Consider the following 15,229-nt stretch of genomic DNA (forward strand, 5'->3'; position numbering starts at 1 on the left):
GTGTGAAGAAATAACTGTCTTCCCATCATCTTGTTAGTGGGTTATTTGCTTAGGCTGACTTCATAGTTTGTATCCTTTTGTTGATATAGTCAGGTTTATCTTAAAAACAAACAAACAAACAAAAAAACTACCAAACCAAACAAGCAACTCATGCCAGTCTCTCAACAGTGTAGTTCAGCAGGGCTACTGTCACTAAGTGGGTTATAGTAGTTTAAGTGGGGTGAGAGGGCACGCAGGTGGGGAAGTAACCCCTGCTCTTGGAATAGATGAACGTTATTCATTCTTCTGCTAAATTAAAATAAAAATCATAAAAATTCATGTCTGAGTTCCTCTGAGATTCTCAAAAGAAAAAGTCTTCAATTGTTTCTTCTGCTTAATGGCAAAGTTGTTTAATAGTGAAGAACTTGAGACTGAAGTTACTGCTTTGCAGAAAAATGTTTTCATCTTTTCTTTTTAGATCAGATAACATATGTTTTTTTTGCTGACTTTTGTCTTAATCTTGATCTGTCCCAAGGGTAAACTAAGGCTTTAGATCCAGTAGTCAACACTACTTTATCTTTCTTGGTTTGGGGGGGTGGGGCATGGAGGAAGGGGTAGAAGTGCAAATGTCCAAGCTACACACACACGCAGCACTTCCAAATGAAGTAGTGTTACACTCCCCTTCATGGAGATGCCCTGCCTCCCTAGAAAGTAAATATATATGCATACCTGCGGAACAAGTCACCTCCCCTTCATACAATTTAGAGAAAATAATACACCTTAATGAGAAAGTTGGGGGAGAGGGGAGAAAGAGAAAATTAGTTTTGATCTTAGAGTCAGTCTTCTTTCTAGGGTGAAAAATAGTAAAGCATATAGCAAATGTATTAGTTCAACCAGATTTAATGTACAAATCTGGTCATTCTTTTATTTATGTACATATTTGTAAACCTCAGAGGGCAGTGTTCAGTACACTTGAATTCCTGACTTGCTGCATTGCCATTGAAACGTTTGCACAGACTTGCACTTATCTACTAAAGCAGATCTGAAAATGTCTTTTTTTTAAGAATCAGAAAACTTCTAAAATTAAGAGATAGCTGTGTTGTATGTCAAATCTAATGTATTAGCACTAAATTTAAGAAAGTTGTTGGCTCACCTCCATTTTTATTGGAGCTCATCACAAAGTTGTGGGCTTTAAGAGAAGCAGAGGGTGGCAAATGTGAAGTATTTCTTAAAATTCTTTCATAAGTGCCTTCAGAGACAAGTGATATTATACTGAATTGTTTCTGCTCACTTTATGCTTGATAGCACTTATAAAATACTGCTATATATACATTTTTTTGTCAAAATAATATTTATTTTTTCTCTGCTAAGAGGGAAAATCTCACTTCAATCTCCCAGCATGCTCCTAACTTAAATATTACTTGCATATACACAGGGGGCTGAGCTTTATATTTAAGCGTAGTTGATGAACAATTATAATACTGATTATTAGTGAAGAAGAAAAAGGGTTCTAGCTGGACCCAACAGGGTTATTTCTTTTTGTTTGCAACAAGCATATCCCCCAAAGCAGGACTGAAGCCCATTTTGTTCTTCCTGTTTAAACCACCTTTCCAGTAAATTGTTACCGTGTAAGTTAAAAATTAAAACAATGTAAGCTGTATCCCTTGTGATCTTTGAGCTTTTTTGGAAAGAGAGAGAGAATTGATAGCATACTTAATGCCTTTTTTTTAAACTTCATGCAGGCACACATCTATTCTTTAGGTGCAACATTAAAAGCAGCAATAGAATATGTGGTAGAACCTGAGACAGAATCAGAATTTGGTCAAGATCTGCATACTCTACTGGAACAAATGCAAGAAGAGAATCCTGATAATAGGCCAGATATCGAGGTAAAACAACACTATGTAATTTTCTGTTTTAAAAAAGTGACAAAAATATTTCTGTATGAGTGCTTATTAATAGAGAGATGGTCTTTATATGTAATATACTCAGACTTTACAAGAAACCTTAGGTTTTCCCAGTCTCAGCATAAATTCTTCTTTCTTCATACTCTAATGGAGCTACAACCTGAAAAGCAGATGTAGATGTTTAATGGTGGTTTGATTTTTAAGAAGTTTGGGTGAATACACTTGTCAATCTAAATTTGCTCATTAACTGTTTCTTTCCCATTTAATATCTACTTTACAGAGAGAGTTGTTAGAAGTAAGAGTGCAGGCATTATGCTGTGAAATTTGTGTGGTGCCTCAAATGATGTTGGATTGCATTTAAGAAGGGGATGGAGGGAGCCATGTCCCAGGAAACCTCTGTTCCTTGGCATGTTCAAAGCAGTGTTGTACAAAGCATGGCTGCTGACTAGTTTTTCTGTGAATATATAAATGTTTAGTAGTATTTCATTAGATCTTAATTGGTTTTGTATTTTATTCCATTTTGCCTCTTATTTTACCTTAGTTTTTAGGAAGAATTTGAAGATATATAAGCTTTTTTAAGATGATGTTTTTAAATAATTTACATTCTAAATGTTTTTTACCTAATATAGTGTTACTTGACATTAATGTGTGAAAGTTTAGCTTTAATACATTGGTTTTGCAGACTTTCAGACTGTATCCAGCAAATAACAGTTGTCCAAATGAGCCTTTTCTTGGATTCAGTTCCTCTACTTCAGAATAGTACTATTTACATGTCTGTTTTGTTTTTTTTTTTCTCTGAGCTGATCGTGTATGTTCTAAATGGTATAGCACCTACAATCAATATCTTGCAGAAAGAGTGCTACAACAGAAGAATGAAGAGATTCATTTTTATAAAACAAATAATATTGGCTCCCTGGTTGAGGTCAATAGAGCCTGCTTGATCAAATCCTGTATTTCTATTTGTTTACTTTCAAGCACAATCAGGAAAGGGATTGTATAGGACTCCCTATCATCTCCAATTGGCCTGTAGTCCCTGAAAGCTATTGCTGACTACTTCTTTCAGCTCAAAAATAGAGTGTGTCAAGGCTGGTCTAGGGTAATATATGAAGGTCACTTTGTGACTATCTGTAATCTTTTTCCGCTCCTCTTCCACTTGGCCCTTTCTTGAGAGGGAAGGAGTCAGGGGAGCTATATGGAAGAAAAATCTGTAGACTGTTCTAGGCATTTCACTGGACTCCATCACAGCTGGATACCTGTCTCACTTTTTCCTGTCCTTCCTCAATCTGATATGTGAACCAACAGAGACAATTTCTTCCTTCCACTAACAACAGCAGAAGAGCAGTTGAGCAGGTTAATGGGGCAGTAAGACCAGCTCCTCAGAGCTCTTTGAGGTCTCATCAGTATCTAAGAACAGTTACTAAGGAAACAGTGGGATGCATTTGGAAAGGCAGCTCTTTTCTACTTCCTGCCCAAAGTGACATTTTTTTTTAAATGTGTGAATGTCTGTAATTAATTGTGTGTGAGACCAGTGCTAATGCCATCAAATGATGCTCAGGCTACAGATTAGAGATGTAATACTGTTTCTTCTTGTGATCTGATAATGATTGCTTTATCTAATTGGAAATAGTTCTTTCTAAATATTTGTATTTTGTAGTTTTTAAAAGATTCAGAATTTACTTCTAATGTAATTTCAGTAACAAAAGCATTTATTATCCTGCATATGTCACTTAATTCAAGTGGACCACTAGCTGTTTGAAAAATAATATGCACTCTGTGTTTATATTTTCAGTATGTTATTCATAAAAGGTATCATTTAAGATTGTTATTTTTGTTATATTCTCAGTTGTTCTTAGTGTTCTAGCCATAAGCTAGAACTTGAACTGTATTGAATAATTTCTCATTTTTATCATAGGCTATCATGAAATTAATTCAACCACATAATAGAAACATACAGTATAGTGAACAGTGAAAGAAATGTACTTCAATGTAGTATCATATAAATTCAGACGCACTGTGTGAGTTAACATGATTCACTTTAATCAAAATTCATAAACCTGTTCATTGTTAAATAAATATTTAACACTAATTTTCTCTAGAGCATTTTGTCATTATGTGAAGAAAAACTGAAGATTGCTTCATCAAGTAATATTTGTCGAAGCCTGTCTGCTGTTGGAAGAAGAGTTCTTTCAATTGAATCATTTGGTGCTTCTCAAGGTAACCTTAAAATGTATTTAGTCTAGAACTTTATATTGCATGACTTATCTAATGATTTTTAAAATACAATGTTTGTGTACTTTCCTGTTATATGTTCCTTTCTAGATATCAAAAAGTTATTATTAAATATTTGTGGATTGGGGGTGGGGATCAGGGGACATACAACTCTTAATGAACATAATTAATATATTTAGAGTGTCCTGTATGATTAAAAGTGACTTATCCAGAAATAATTAATTTGTGTAACATCCTGAAGGTATGTAAGAGCAGTGGCTGAAAAAGCAATATAATGATTTACTAGGAAAGATTAGAAGGCTTAAATACACATTTAATATAAGCATCTGTTTTTGCATCTAGATGTCTGTGATAACATGTGGAAGGGAAGAATGTGTCAGAGAAGTTTGGGATCGAAATTATATTCAAATGAGAAAAACAACATAGCAGGTGATACATCTGCAGTGGAAGATGTGACAACTACCTGTCACAAGGACTCTTCTGTAGTTACTGTGGTGACTGACAGAGAAAGTGGTTTAAAGGAAATGCAAATTGATCTGGATAATGAGAAAACTCAACATTCTCAACTTGCAACTCAAGCTAAGAAGAGCAAAGAAGAGGACGAACGTGGAGTGTATACTGACAGTTTTGCTAGTGTTGCTTTGGATATAAAATCATGTGTTATTGACCTGGAGAGAGATGGCATTTTTAAGAAAGGTTCTTTGAGAAAAATTAAAACCTTTCCAAAGCTACCACTTGAACCTGCAGATACAAGTAACTTTTTCACTTCCGTAACCAACAGTGGACAACTAGTTAGGAAAACTCACTTGCTATCACAAGAGTCACTACCTCTAGACAATAATAATGAGGTTGCTTTTTCAAAGGGAAATCTTAATTCATTTGCTATTAGCAGTCCACCAAAAATAGAACCAAAGAATAACCAGGTTAATGATCTTCATTTAGAAGCTCCATGTGTATACACACAGGTGTCTGGCATGAATCTAGAGGAACATATGTCACTTATTAATGGTAAAAATATAGGTTTTGCTTCATCTGATCACAAAGAAGACTGTTCTGATGCTACCTCTGAAACGCCAAATACAGCTGGTATGCTAAAAGGCCCAAATCAATCAATTGTTGGAGCAAAAATGCTAGACAATTACATGGCGTTGGAAGACTCTTCTGAAACTTTTCAAGGGTCAAATGAAAATTCTTTACCACATTTTAACAAGATGGCTTCAGTGTTAACAACAAAACCCAGTGGGAACAGATATGGATCAAACATAATTAGGTCTCCAGAATTAAGCAACGGTGCGATGAGTGCAAACAATAATGAAGATAATCTTTGTGGAGGCAGAGGGTCAGAAATCAAAAGTAATGAGCAGGTAGTAAAAATAAAGTCTTCATTATATAGTTGCTGTAGTCACTTATGTGGAGATGAAATGACTTAAATACTGTGTGGTTTCTCCCCCCCCTCATACCCTTTAGAAACCTGGAAGATCGAATTTTGCTAGTCCGCGCACTTTAAGAGTTAATATTGGAAACATGGTGATCCTTTTTTCCTCTTTAAAAGTAAAGTACTACAGTGAAATTTATGCTATTGCAAAATCAACTTTCACTTTAATTTTTTTTTTTTTACAAATGGAATATATTTGCTGGTATGTTAGTGCAGCATACTTAGTTGATTACATTTGGAAGAGAACATTACCAAAGCACATGTAGATTTTTTTAGTCTTTATGTTACTGTCAGTGCATAAAGTTCACTGTGTTGCAGTGGGCCTCCCAGGTGCTTACAAAAATGGCAGAGTTCCTGACTGTAAACCTGACCTCACTGAAATCAATGGCAATATCCCATCTGCTTCAGGAGGTGAAAAGACTCCGCTTCTTTTTTAATCTACATGTACATTTAAGTTTTTGAAAATTGTACATATGCTGTATCTGTTCTGTGTTCTTAAATTACCACCTCTGTTTGTTCTGTATATTTCATAACAGAATTCAAATATGTGCACAATGATGGGTATGTTGTCTCAAGTATTTCATCTTTATAAATAGCCAAATAAGAAGGGGGAGAGCGGGTAATTAGTCTACTAGAATTTGTTGATAGATAGTTGTAGTATGGTCTCTTCTCTGTTCAAATTACATATTCTCAGGGTAGACAAGTTTGGTCTCTGACTAGATGGTTTTCTCTTGTGCCACACTCAAAGAGATGTAAACAGTCCATGTGGTAGGAGAGCTGCTGGCTAAAAATGCAGGACAGTTGATGATTTTCCAGCCTTGCTGTGACTTGATAAAAATGAGCAGCACAAACTTCACACATTTAATTTCCAGCGGTTATGCTTAGGTGTAGATGCTGGAGTTTTTTCCTTACTTCTCTAATGACAACTCAGCCTTGTTCTCCTTGCCTAACAGCCAGTCTTCCAGCCACCCCATGCAGTGGCACCCAGTGTTATTTTCAGTCTGCATCCATTCTTCTTTTTACCGTGTCCCGAACACCTCCACTAGAGTAGTAACCTAGGACTGTCAAGTGTGTAAAGAGCCTTTGGTTCATCATAGCTAAAAAAATTAATGCAACATTGAAGATTTTGTTCTAACTGCTTTTTTCCCCATCTTGTCTCTTCTCCCCTCAATAGCATGTACACTTATTAAATTCATAGTGCAAGAGGATAGTAAATACAGATAAGTACCACATGGCATGGTTTTGCTTTCTGAGGGAATTATTCAGTGTATGTATTGAGTCCTTTATTTAGTTTTTAAAATCCTACAGGTGCATTCTTCAGACTGTGGGAAAAGATCCATTTATGGTAGATACATCTTTCTTTTTTTCTTTTTTTCCCTCACTTCCTGCTCTGAACTGTGCAACTTTACATATTCAGAAGAGAGTGCAAAGTAATAATCAGATTTATAATCATTCCAAAGTCTTCTGCTTTTGTCATGTCATTTCTTACTCTGGATCTACATGAACCTGCTTTGTTTGGTAGAAGTGCTTGTATTTCTAGCAAGGATCATAGCAATTTCAGTCACTGACTTCTTGTGAGAAAGCTTGTTAGTATACAGAAATCTAGATATGTCTTAGTATTCAAGCAGCGGAAACTGTCTTTCATCTTATGTGCAAATCTTTTTTTCTGAATGGAGTTTTTATATTTTTTTTCATGCTAAACTGTATAAACCTAGGAATTAATTTGCATGTTTATTTGTCATGGAGAGGATGGCTAAGAAGGCTATCAGACCACTATAAAACCACTGCAGCTGGTTGGTTGGGTTTTGGGGTTTTTTTGTTTTGTTTTTTATGGTGGTGGTTTCTGGTTTGTTGTTTTGTTTTGTTTTGTTTTTCTCCTCCTTCATTCCAAGAAATAAAGGTACCACACTTAAGTCATTTGTCATGAAGTAGAAGTGGGCTTACTTAGGCCTTAGTGTTAACTAGAGCAGTGTGGTGAATAAGCTGCCATCACTTAAGAATGTAAATTGAGAGCAGTGATAGGGATTCTTCTTTGAGAAAAAAAATCTGTTGAAATAAGACCTATATTCTGTCCTAACTAGATTACCAGGACAACAGTTTAAGTCTGGGTACATGAAGACACTTTCAAGAAAATAATCTTCTTCAGCATTAGTTACTCAAAATTCTTGCACTATTTAAAAGCCGTAACAAATGTCCTGTTTGCTTTTCCGCATCAGCAATTGAGATTGGTACACAGAAAAGTAAACCAAAACGATGTTTTCAGGCTATTCTACCATCCTTCTGAAGTCCTCTTTTTTTTTTTTTCAGATATTTAATCATCAATTTTAAATAAAGTGTTCTTTCAGCCTGAACAGAATGTAATTTTTCCAAATAAGTAGGCTCTGAATATAAGCGAGGTTATCCTGCTCCTGCTGAATTCACAGGGCAATCACAGTGAATTAGAAAAGGTTATTCCAGTCACCCTAATAAGCAGTGTTATAATACATATGATCTGAAATTAAGACAGCAGAGTGGTTGTTGTCTATGAAACCAGAGTTTTATAGGTGTAGTTTCAGTAAAAGAAAGGTTTGATAGACTCATGTCTCTGTAGTCTTTTTTTAGTAATCAATTCCAGCAAATCTTCAGATTCTGCCACATAAAAGTATTATGCTCTTTAGAGAAATCCTAAATTGGTCTGAAAAAAAACAGCCAAACAAAAAAACAACCGAAACCCCATACACAAACAAATGAATGCCACCTTCTTTTATTATTTAACTGCTGTGGGGAGAAAAAACATTTAAGTATACCAACATCTGTGAGGAACAGCCATATTTCTGAAATGCTGAGCTTCTAGCCTGGTAATTATTGTTTTTGGAAGGAAGGTCATTCATTCTCAGTAGTCATTGAACTGTATGGCAGACTATTATAAGTCTTCCTAGAGAAGGGTTGGGGTTTTTTTAATGTTTTCAGCTTCTTTTTCTTTTGGAAAACCGATTTTATTCCTCAGGCTTCTGAGACATACCAGTTTCTGCCTCTGACTTACCTCCTGACAGTTGCAAAAGTAAAGCCATACTGTGCTATCCCTTATGTGAAAAAGTTACAACTGATGTCTCTCTTTCAAGTTCCCTTTAATTTCTCTGTGCCAAAATTTTACCAAATACCTAAAAATGCTTGACTTTTTTTTTTTTTTTAAGAAGCTAAAACTTGAGTGTGGGAGTTTATTCGTTTACTACAAAGAGTGTGAAGCCTGAACTATTGTGATTTCTGTCTTCTGGGCTAAATAAAAAACACCTCAGAAGATTTACAGTGCTGCTCTTTCACTAGTTTTCTATAACAGATAAACATGATTACAGCAAATAGATCTTTTAGAATAGTATATCTAGCATCTCTTTAATTATTTCTTGTTCTTTAGAGAAAATGCAATACCAGTCCCATCCGGTTGAAGATCAACCTTGTCTACTCTGGAGAACAGACAGTTTTTCTTGCCTGTCAATACTTCTCCAGTGGACAATATTTTTCTAATACTCCAACACTGCTGCTTAATGTTGTGTGCTTTACTGCTAGTAAGCATTACTAAAAATACTTACTTGCTTTTGTCTGGCTGCTGCAATGTATCTTGTGAGGGTTTTCCTAGTAATTTTTATAGTTTTGCATGCCATAAATAAATATTTTTCACTTCAAGTTTGAGTGGGGATCTTTTATTTCTCTAACCAATTTCATTCCAATTAGGTGTGTCTTATCTCTAATGCTTTTAAATGTTTCTCTGTGATTCAAACTCTATGGCCTTTAAATGGGAAGGGTTAATGGGAACCTGGCATATACACATTTGGTTTCTGTTGGTCATTCATACCCAGTCAAGCATGAGAGAAATGAAAAGCCATGTATCTAGAGAATGACACTTGAACACTGGGGAAATAACACTTGAAGGAAAGAAAAGTTGTCAATTCCCAGAATAGTACTTATTAAGAAAAGAATAATGAAAATCCTGCTTGCTTGGGCTGTTTAAAATATGCCAGCATTATGTTCATAAAATATAGTATGTTGGCATAGTCTGACTGCTTTACTAAAAGCTTTTACAGTTCTGGTACCAACGATGAAATAAAAGATCTGTTAAATGATCTTCACAGCACTGAAGAAAAAAACATCACTTTTTCAACAAGTGAGGTTTAAAATCTTTTTAGCATAAAACAAAATGTCACCAATATGTAGCTATAAGCAATAATCGGTTGTGTGTGGCTTTTTCATATTTTCTGTCAAAATTTCTGTGCTGTGAAAAACATTTCTTATTTTAAAAAACGGGTTATATAATTTCTATTATGAAAATATCTCATTTAGAATGTGAAGAAAAAATTTCAGGAAAAGGCATTGGATTATAATTTTGTTTGCTCTTTGGTGCAGTTTCACTGGTGATAATATATTAATAAATGTTTTATATCAGTATTAATGTTAATGCTTTAAATGAAGTGGACTTGAGGCCTTATGGATGCTGAACAGTTGTCTTGAGCTTGCTTTGCTAAAATGTCTGAATATACTTAAAAAACAATGCATGCTACAGGCATTCTGACAAAAAATTTTAATCATGTGTTTTCCAGCACTTCAGGTTTTCTTTGTGGTGGTGGAGTGGGTTTTTTTAAAGTTGTAGGAAATAGTAATAGTTATGAATCGGAGACTTGCATGTTGAAAAAACAAAACGAAATAACCAAACCTGAGACAGATGCCTAAATAAGGGAGTTTTACACTCACATGTTTAGTAAAACATAGATAGGTTCAGTGGAATTCGAATGTGCATTGCATTAAATACCTCTATTTAAGGTTTGAGGGTTGAATAAAAATTACCTCTTAAGCTTGAGAAGTGTATTATTTTTCCTTTGAAAATTATTTTAACCAGACTGCATGTGTTTTTCATCACATTTAAATGTGTGATGAAACATGTCTTATCTGATATAGTCAAGTTACATGATAACTTTTACAAGGTGTTAGAAGGACAAGTCCCCATCAGGTCTGAACCCTCAGTCTTCATCTGAAGTCTTCCAGAATTCTCTCTTTCTGGTGTAGGAAGGTGAGCATTTGGAAAAATTAGAACATTAGAATGACCTTCTCAGTGCTATTTTTCAGGAATAAAGTTAATCTTTTGATAGGATCGAGGTAGGGAGAGACTTGAATTATATTAAGAGACAATAGCAATGCAGTTAGTTATTAGCATTGCAGAACGACTAGCATATTAATACTAGCTAGCAATATTAATATTTGAAGTTTAATCTTTTTTAAGGATGCTTGCCTCTGTTGTGAAACACTGAGAGTATACATTTAAGTAAAGTTCAACAACCTGTAACCAGACTGCATCCTTTTTTCTTGACTCAGGTTAATTTGGTCATCCTATAGATGGCAGTGATTCTCACTTCTACTAAGATTTGCTTTTCTTACATCCTTTTTTTCTTCTGAAATAGAATTTGTTTCTGGTGCCTTTTCAACCTCTGTTTTGTTATCTATCATTGACACTTTCCTCTTTCTTATCATAAACTTTTGCTGCTGTTCTTAGGGTTTATTCCTACTTTCTTGCTCTGCCTAAATTTATTTCTGTCATTTCTTTTGTCCTCTAGAAAGCTTAGATGTCCCAGAAGTTATGTACAGCTTTCTGCTGTACAACTAACTTTAGTCTCCAGTTTAGTGAGACATTCTTCTTCCCCTTGCTAGCCATTCATCACCTTTCCTGAAGTCAGAGATTATTTGTTTATGGGATAGAGGAAGTCCATCTTTCTCTGTTGCAGCATTTAGAGCCTCTAGGGACATAAACTTCAAGAAGATGGTTTCTCTTACAGAAAAACATGTGGCAATGGTGTGTACTTACTACAAAAATATTCCCAAATCCCCAAACCTTCTTAATGTTCTAGTCGGTCTGTGGAGTTTCTCTTCTGATTTCTTTCTCATCGTGTCAGCTGTACAGGATGAATTTGAAGTATCTAGCTGCTGCTTTAATTGTACTGTCTGTGCGCAAAGACATTTGTGGCATGTGAGAACCAGGATGCTACAGATGGGGAACACGGCACTGATCAGGGATAGTAATAACAGTATGAAGTTCGGTCTTGAATATTCCCTAGATTAATTAATTCCTTTGACTATCTGGCCTCTTCCTTCTAGCGGTGTATTTGATATATTTTTATCAGACAGTTCAAGAGCTTACTTTTCTAGATATAATGAAGGAAGACATTGATGAAAGAATTTTGCACTCTAGGATGCTGGTGATATCAAAATTTGAGAATGAAGTTTAACCTTATTATCTGGCTTCAAATCTGTCAGTGCTGAAGTTACTAATTTTTGCAGTGTGCCACAATGGAACATAAGAGAATAAAATCACCAAATAAATTTTTATGTGTGTTGGAGGTAGGAAGAATATAAAACATTTTAAGTAAATCAAAGGGTGTGTTTTCTGGTACCTCTTGTTAGAAATGTATAGTTTATCTGGTTCACTTTCAAGAAATATTTAAACAATACGATTACAAAGTATTACATTCCTTGAGATGGTCTTCTGGTAAAAATGAAATTATCAATGAAGTTTCAGCTAGGGAAATTAATGTAGTTCTCTTTTTCCTCCCCATAGTTTGCAAGGAAGGTGTTTGCTGATGTTGATGAAAGTTAATGTGATAGTCTGTTCATTACATATTTTATCATAAAATCCAAATAGTGCCTCACTGAAGGGTGTTTCATAGCCAGGATCATGAAAAATTGACTGCAATAAATGGTGGTGCAGAGACTGATTCGTCAAACAGAATGATTTACTACCATTGTATGTGGGAGAGACCCTTAGTCTATTTAGATTTTACAAACATTGATTGGGATACAAAGGTGTCTGTAAAAATAACCAAACAGTTCAGAGGTTTTAAATTTTGTTTCTGTTTCCAGTGCTCCAGTCTTGTGGGGTTTTTTTCCAGTTAATCCTGAATTGCTTCTGGTAGTTCTTTTCCCCAATGTGGCCTCAAGTTGTCATTTAGAGATAGTTTACTATCTTAGGGCTGCATATGCAACAGAATATGTGCTGTGCTATTTTTTAAAATAGTTGAATGGGTCTGCTCTAACCCAGAGGTTTCTGCCTACAGTGAATTCAGTGAATTTACTGTTCCTTTGGTAGAACAATGGAGACGGTAAAGTCCAGCTGATGTCAAGAGCCACTAGTAGTGACAAGCTGTTCTATTAGCACAGCTTGACTGGGAAGGTGTCTGTGCAGTACTATCAACGTCAAGTTCTTATATTCACCCCACCCCCAAAAATCACAAAATGCAAAACATGGATTCTCTGAAGAACAGTAAGTTTCTATGGAGCAGTATCTTTGTTACATTAAGATATTATGCCAGGTACCAAAAGCTAAATTCATAGCCAGAAATACAAATGCTATTACTACAAATTGAGCAGCCAGTAATTAAAACCAGAACAATGTGCTTGGACTTCAAATAAGCCTGTCATTAATTCTGTCAATATTATTAACATCTTACACACAAGGCCAAAAAATGATGAAATGTTTAAGGTAAGACTTGTAATGCAACTGTTAGGGTAAATCAGGATTTGAATGTGGGAAATTTTTTGTTGGTGATGATAATTTCTATTTTTGTGGTTTTAAATCTAGGTGGTGTCCTTATAATTATGTGTCATCTTTGACTTTCTAAAAGAGTCTTTCTTTAGTATGATAAGAAAGAGCTTTGAAACAGCTCACTTTTCCTGAAACAGTTCTACTCTTGCTGCAATCTCACTTTAATTACACTTTTGTCATGCAATTAAGAAACTACTGCTTCATCTATACGGCTAGCTAACTGTACAATGCTTTTTCAATAAGTTATATTACTAGTTCATTACTGGCAAGTGCAATAAATACCTTTTCTTAATGCTTTTTAGGTGAGTGAATTGTCTATTAAGATTTACTACTTCTTTGCATCAGTAAACAATTTTTGGTTTGTGACAGTTTTTCATAACTTTATCTGTCCTCACTGTGTTTTTCAGTGGATCTCTCTAAAAATACTGTTGTCCTGGTATGGTAAACCTCTGAAAGACTATGAACTCTGGGCATTATGTCATGAGTGTTTATGTACTCTGCAGACTTGCATAGATTATCCAGGTATAGTCTTAATTATCTTAAAATACTTGCTTAAAATCTTAACTATTTGCTTGAAATATTTATGTTCACTATGTTAATGTTTTCTTTATTGATGCAAAATGTCTCAACATGAATTTCGTTTACAGAAAAAATAATAGGCAACATTTCTAACTTAAATTCACTCTCTTAAATTGTGACTGAGAATTTTTACTCAGTTTGGAGTTTTCTTCCATATATAGAAGAATGTCATCTTTTCTCTTTATTCTGAGTTTTGATGGGTTTTGAGGGGAAATCAAATCTTTATGACTTCAAGCAGTGAAACTAATTCTGTGTTTAGACATTTTGGGGATGGAGAAATTGTACTGTGACTTTTAACAAAAGCAGTTGGGACTTGTATCTTGAAAACAGGAGGAATAATTTATATATATATGTAAACTTAAAACTTCCTCTCTTGCTCAGATTTCTTTGTGACAGAAGATTCCTGATGTATTTGTGACAATACAGAGCTTTGTCAGTTCAAAACACCCAGATTCTTGTCATGGCATGACTCCTTCCACATTCCCTGTGCTTCAGTTTATAGGAGAATTATCAGAAGTCAACTTCTGAGAGAGGAACGGGGAACTGTCTTTTGACAGAATTGGAATATGCTGTATGTGACTTGGCAGAAGACCATCCTAAATTTCCATAGGCATTCTGAATGTTGGTTTAGCTTATACTAATAATAATTCTGTAGCAGTTCTGATAAACAGAACAGAGGTTCCCATCACCACCACCCTGCCTTTTCTTTTTCTTGATTTAAAAAGCCTGCTTTTGAGGGTTTGGACAGGGATGATTTTGAAGTCTGTAACTGAATATGCACAACTGGATAGTAAGGTACAGAAAACTTACTGAATCTCTTTGGTTTTCAGCTTCAGCTGTTTTATGATATAAAACTGTTAAAAAAATAAATTGACTGTAAGTGGTAATTTCTGAGCACTTTAAACAGTGTTACCCTTAAAACTAAGTTTGATATACCTTGCAACAGAAGGATTATTTCAGCCTCATAGCATGTTCCTAATGTTTGTGAAGGTTTCAAATAACTGCACATAATGGCTCAGTTTCTAATTTCATATATCTAGCCAGCCTCTTATTGTACTTACATGCACCCAGAATGCATAAGTCTTCAAAATAATATAGACCGAGTTATAATCTGAATCTTATGTAGCCTGTAAAAATGAACATAATGATACAGACCACTAAATGGAAGGCACCTTACTTAAAATTTCATATTGACAAATAAAGCTACCTTCAAGTTGAGTATTGTTTTCAGATTTAGCATATTTCTGCCAGAGAATTCTCTGCTTGTTCTGAGAGTGGATATGCATTGTGGAATGACTTATAGTGGTCACACACGCAGAGTTCTGTCAGCATTGCTTTTGAATAGTTTTAAAAGTGAAGCTGATATCATATAAAGTGTTTGTTAAAATATCCTTTGTCTTAACACTGGTAGAGTAAGATTGGTAGCTGATGGCTCATAGTTAAATATATGAAATGTGGAACAAACTGGATTATTTATTTTTTATTCACTTAGCCTTTTTCTCCAAATCCTTTCATGATTACAATTTTTTCATTATCCTA

General features: G+C 34.8%; 1 protein-coding gene across 5 annotated transcripts in view; it reads left to right on the top strand.

Moving 5' to 3' along the window:
* The window catches only part of KNDC1 (kinase non-catalytic C-lobe domain containing 1), an 83,538-nt gene that overhangs the window by 27,588 nt on the left and 40,721 nt on the right, over positions 1-15,229 (top strand). For all 5 annotated transcript variants that reach the window (XR_006165088.1, XR_006165085.1, XM_042790103.1 and 2 more), the window contains exons 4-7: positions 1,722-1,868; positions 3,983-4,100; positions 4,458-5,479; positions 13,519-13,633. Coding sequence is in view for 3 of the 5 variants with exons in the window: in XM_042790103.1 (XP_042646037.1) it covers positions 1,722-1,868; positions 3,983-4,100; positions 4,458-5,479; positions 13,519-13,633 (1,402 nt within the window). In the remaining 2 variants the exon portion in view is untranslated. The remainder of the gene's footprint in view (positions 1-1,721; positions 1,869-3,982; positions 4,101-4,457; positions 5,480-13,518; positions 13,634-15,229) is intronic.

This window comes from Tyto alba, unplaced genomic scaffold, assembly GCF_018691265.1.
Source record: "Tyto alba isolate M040663 unplaced genomic scaffold, T.alba_DEE_v4.0 Super-Scaffold_1, whole genome shotgun sequence".
NCBI lineage: Eukaryota > Metazoa > Chordata > Aves > Strigiformes > Tytonidae > Tyto > Tyto alba.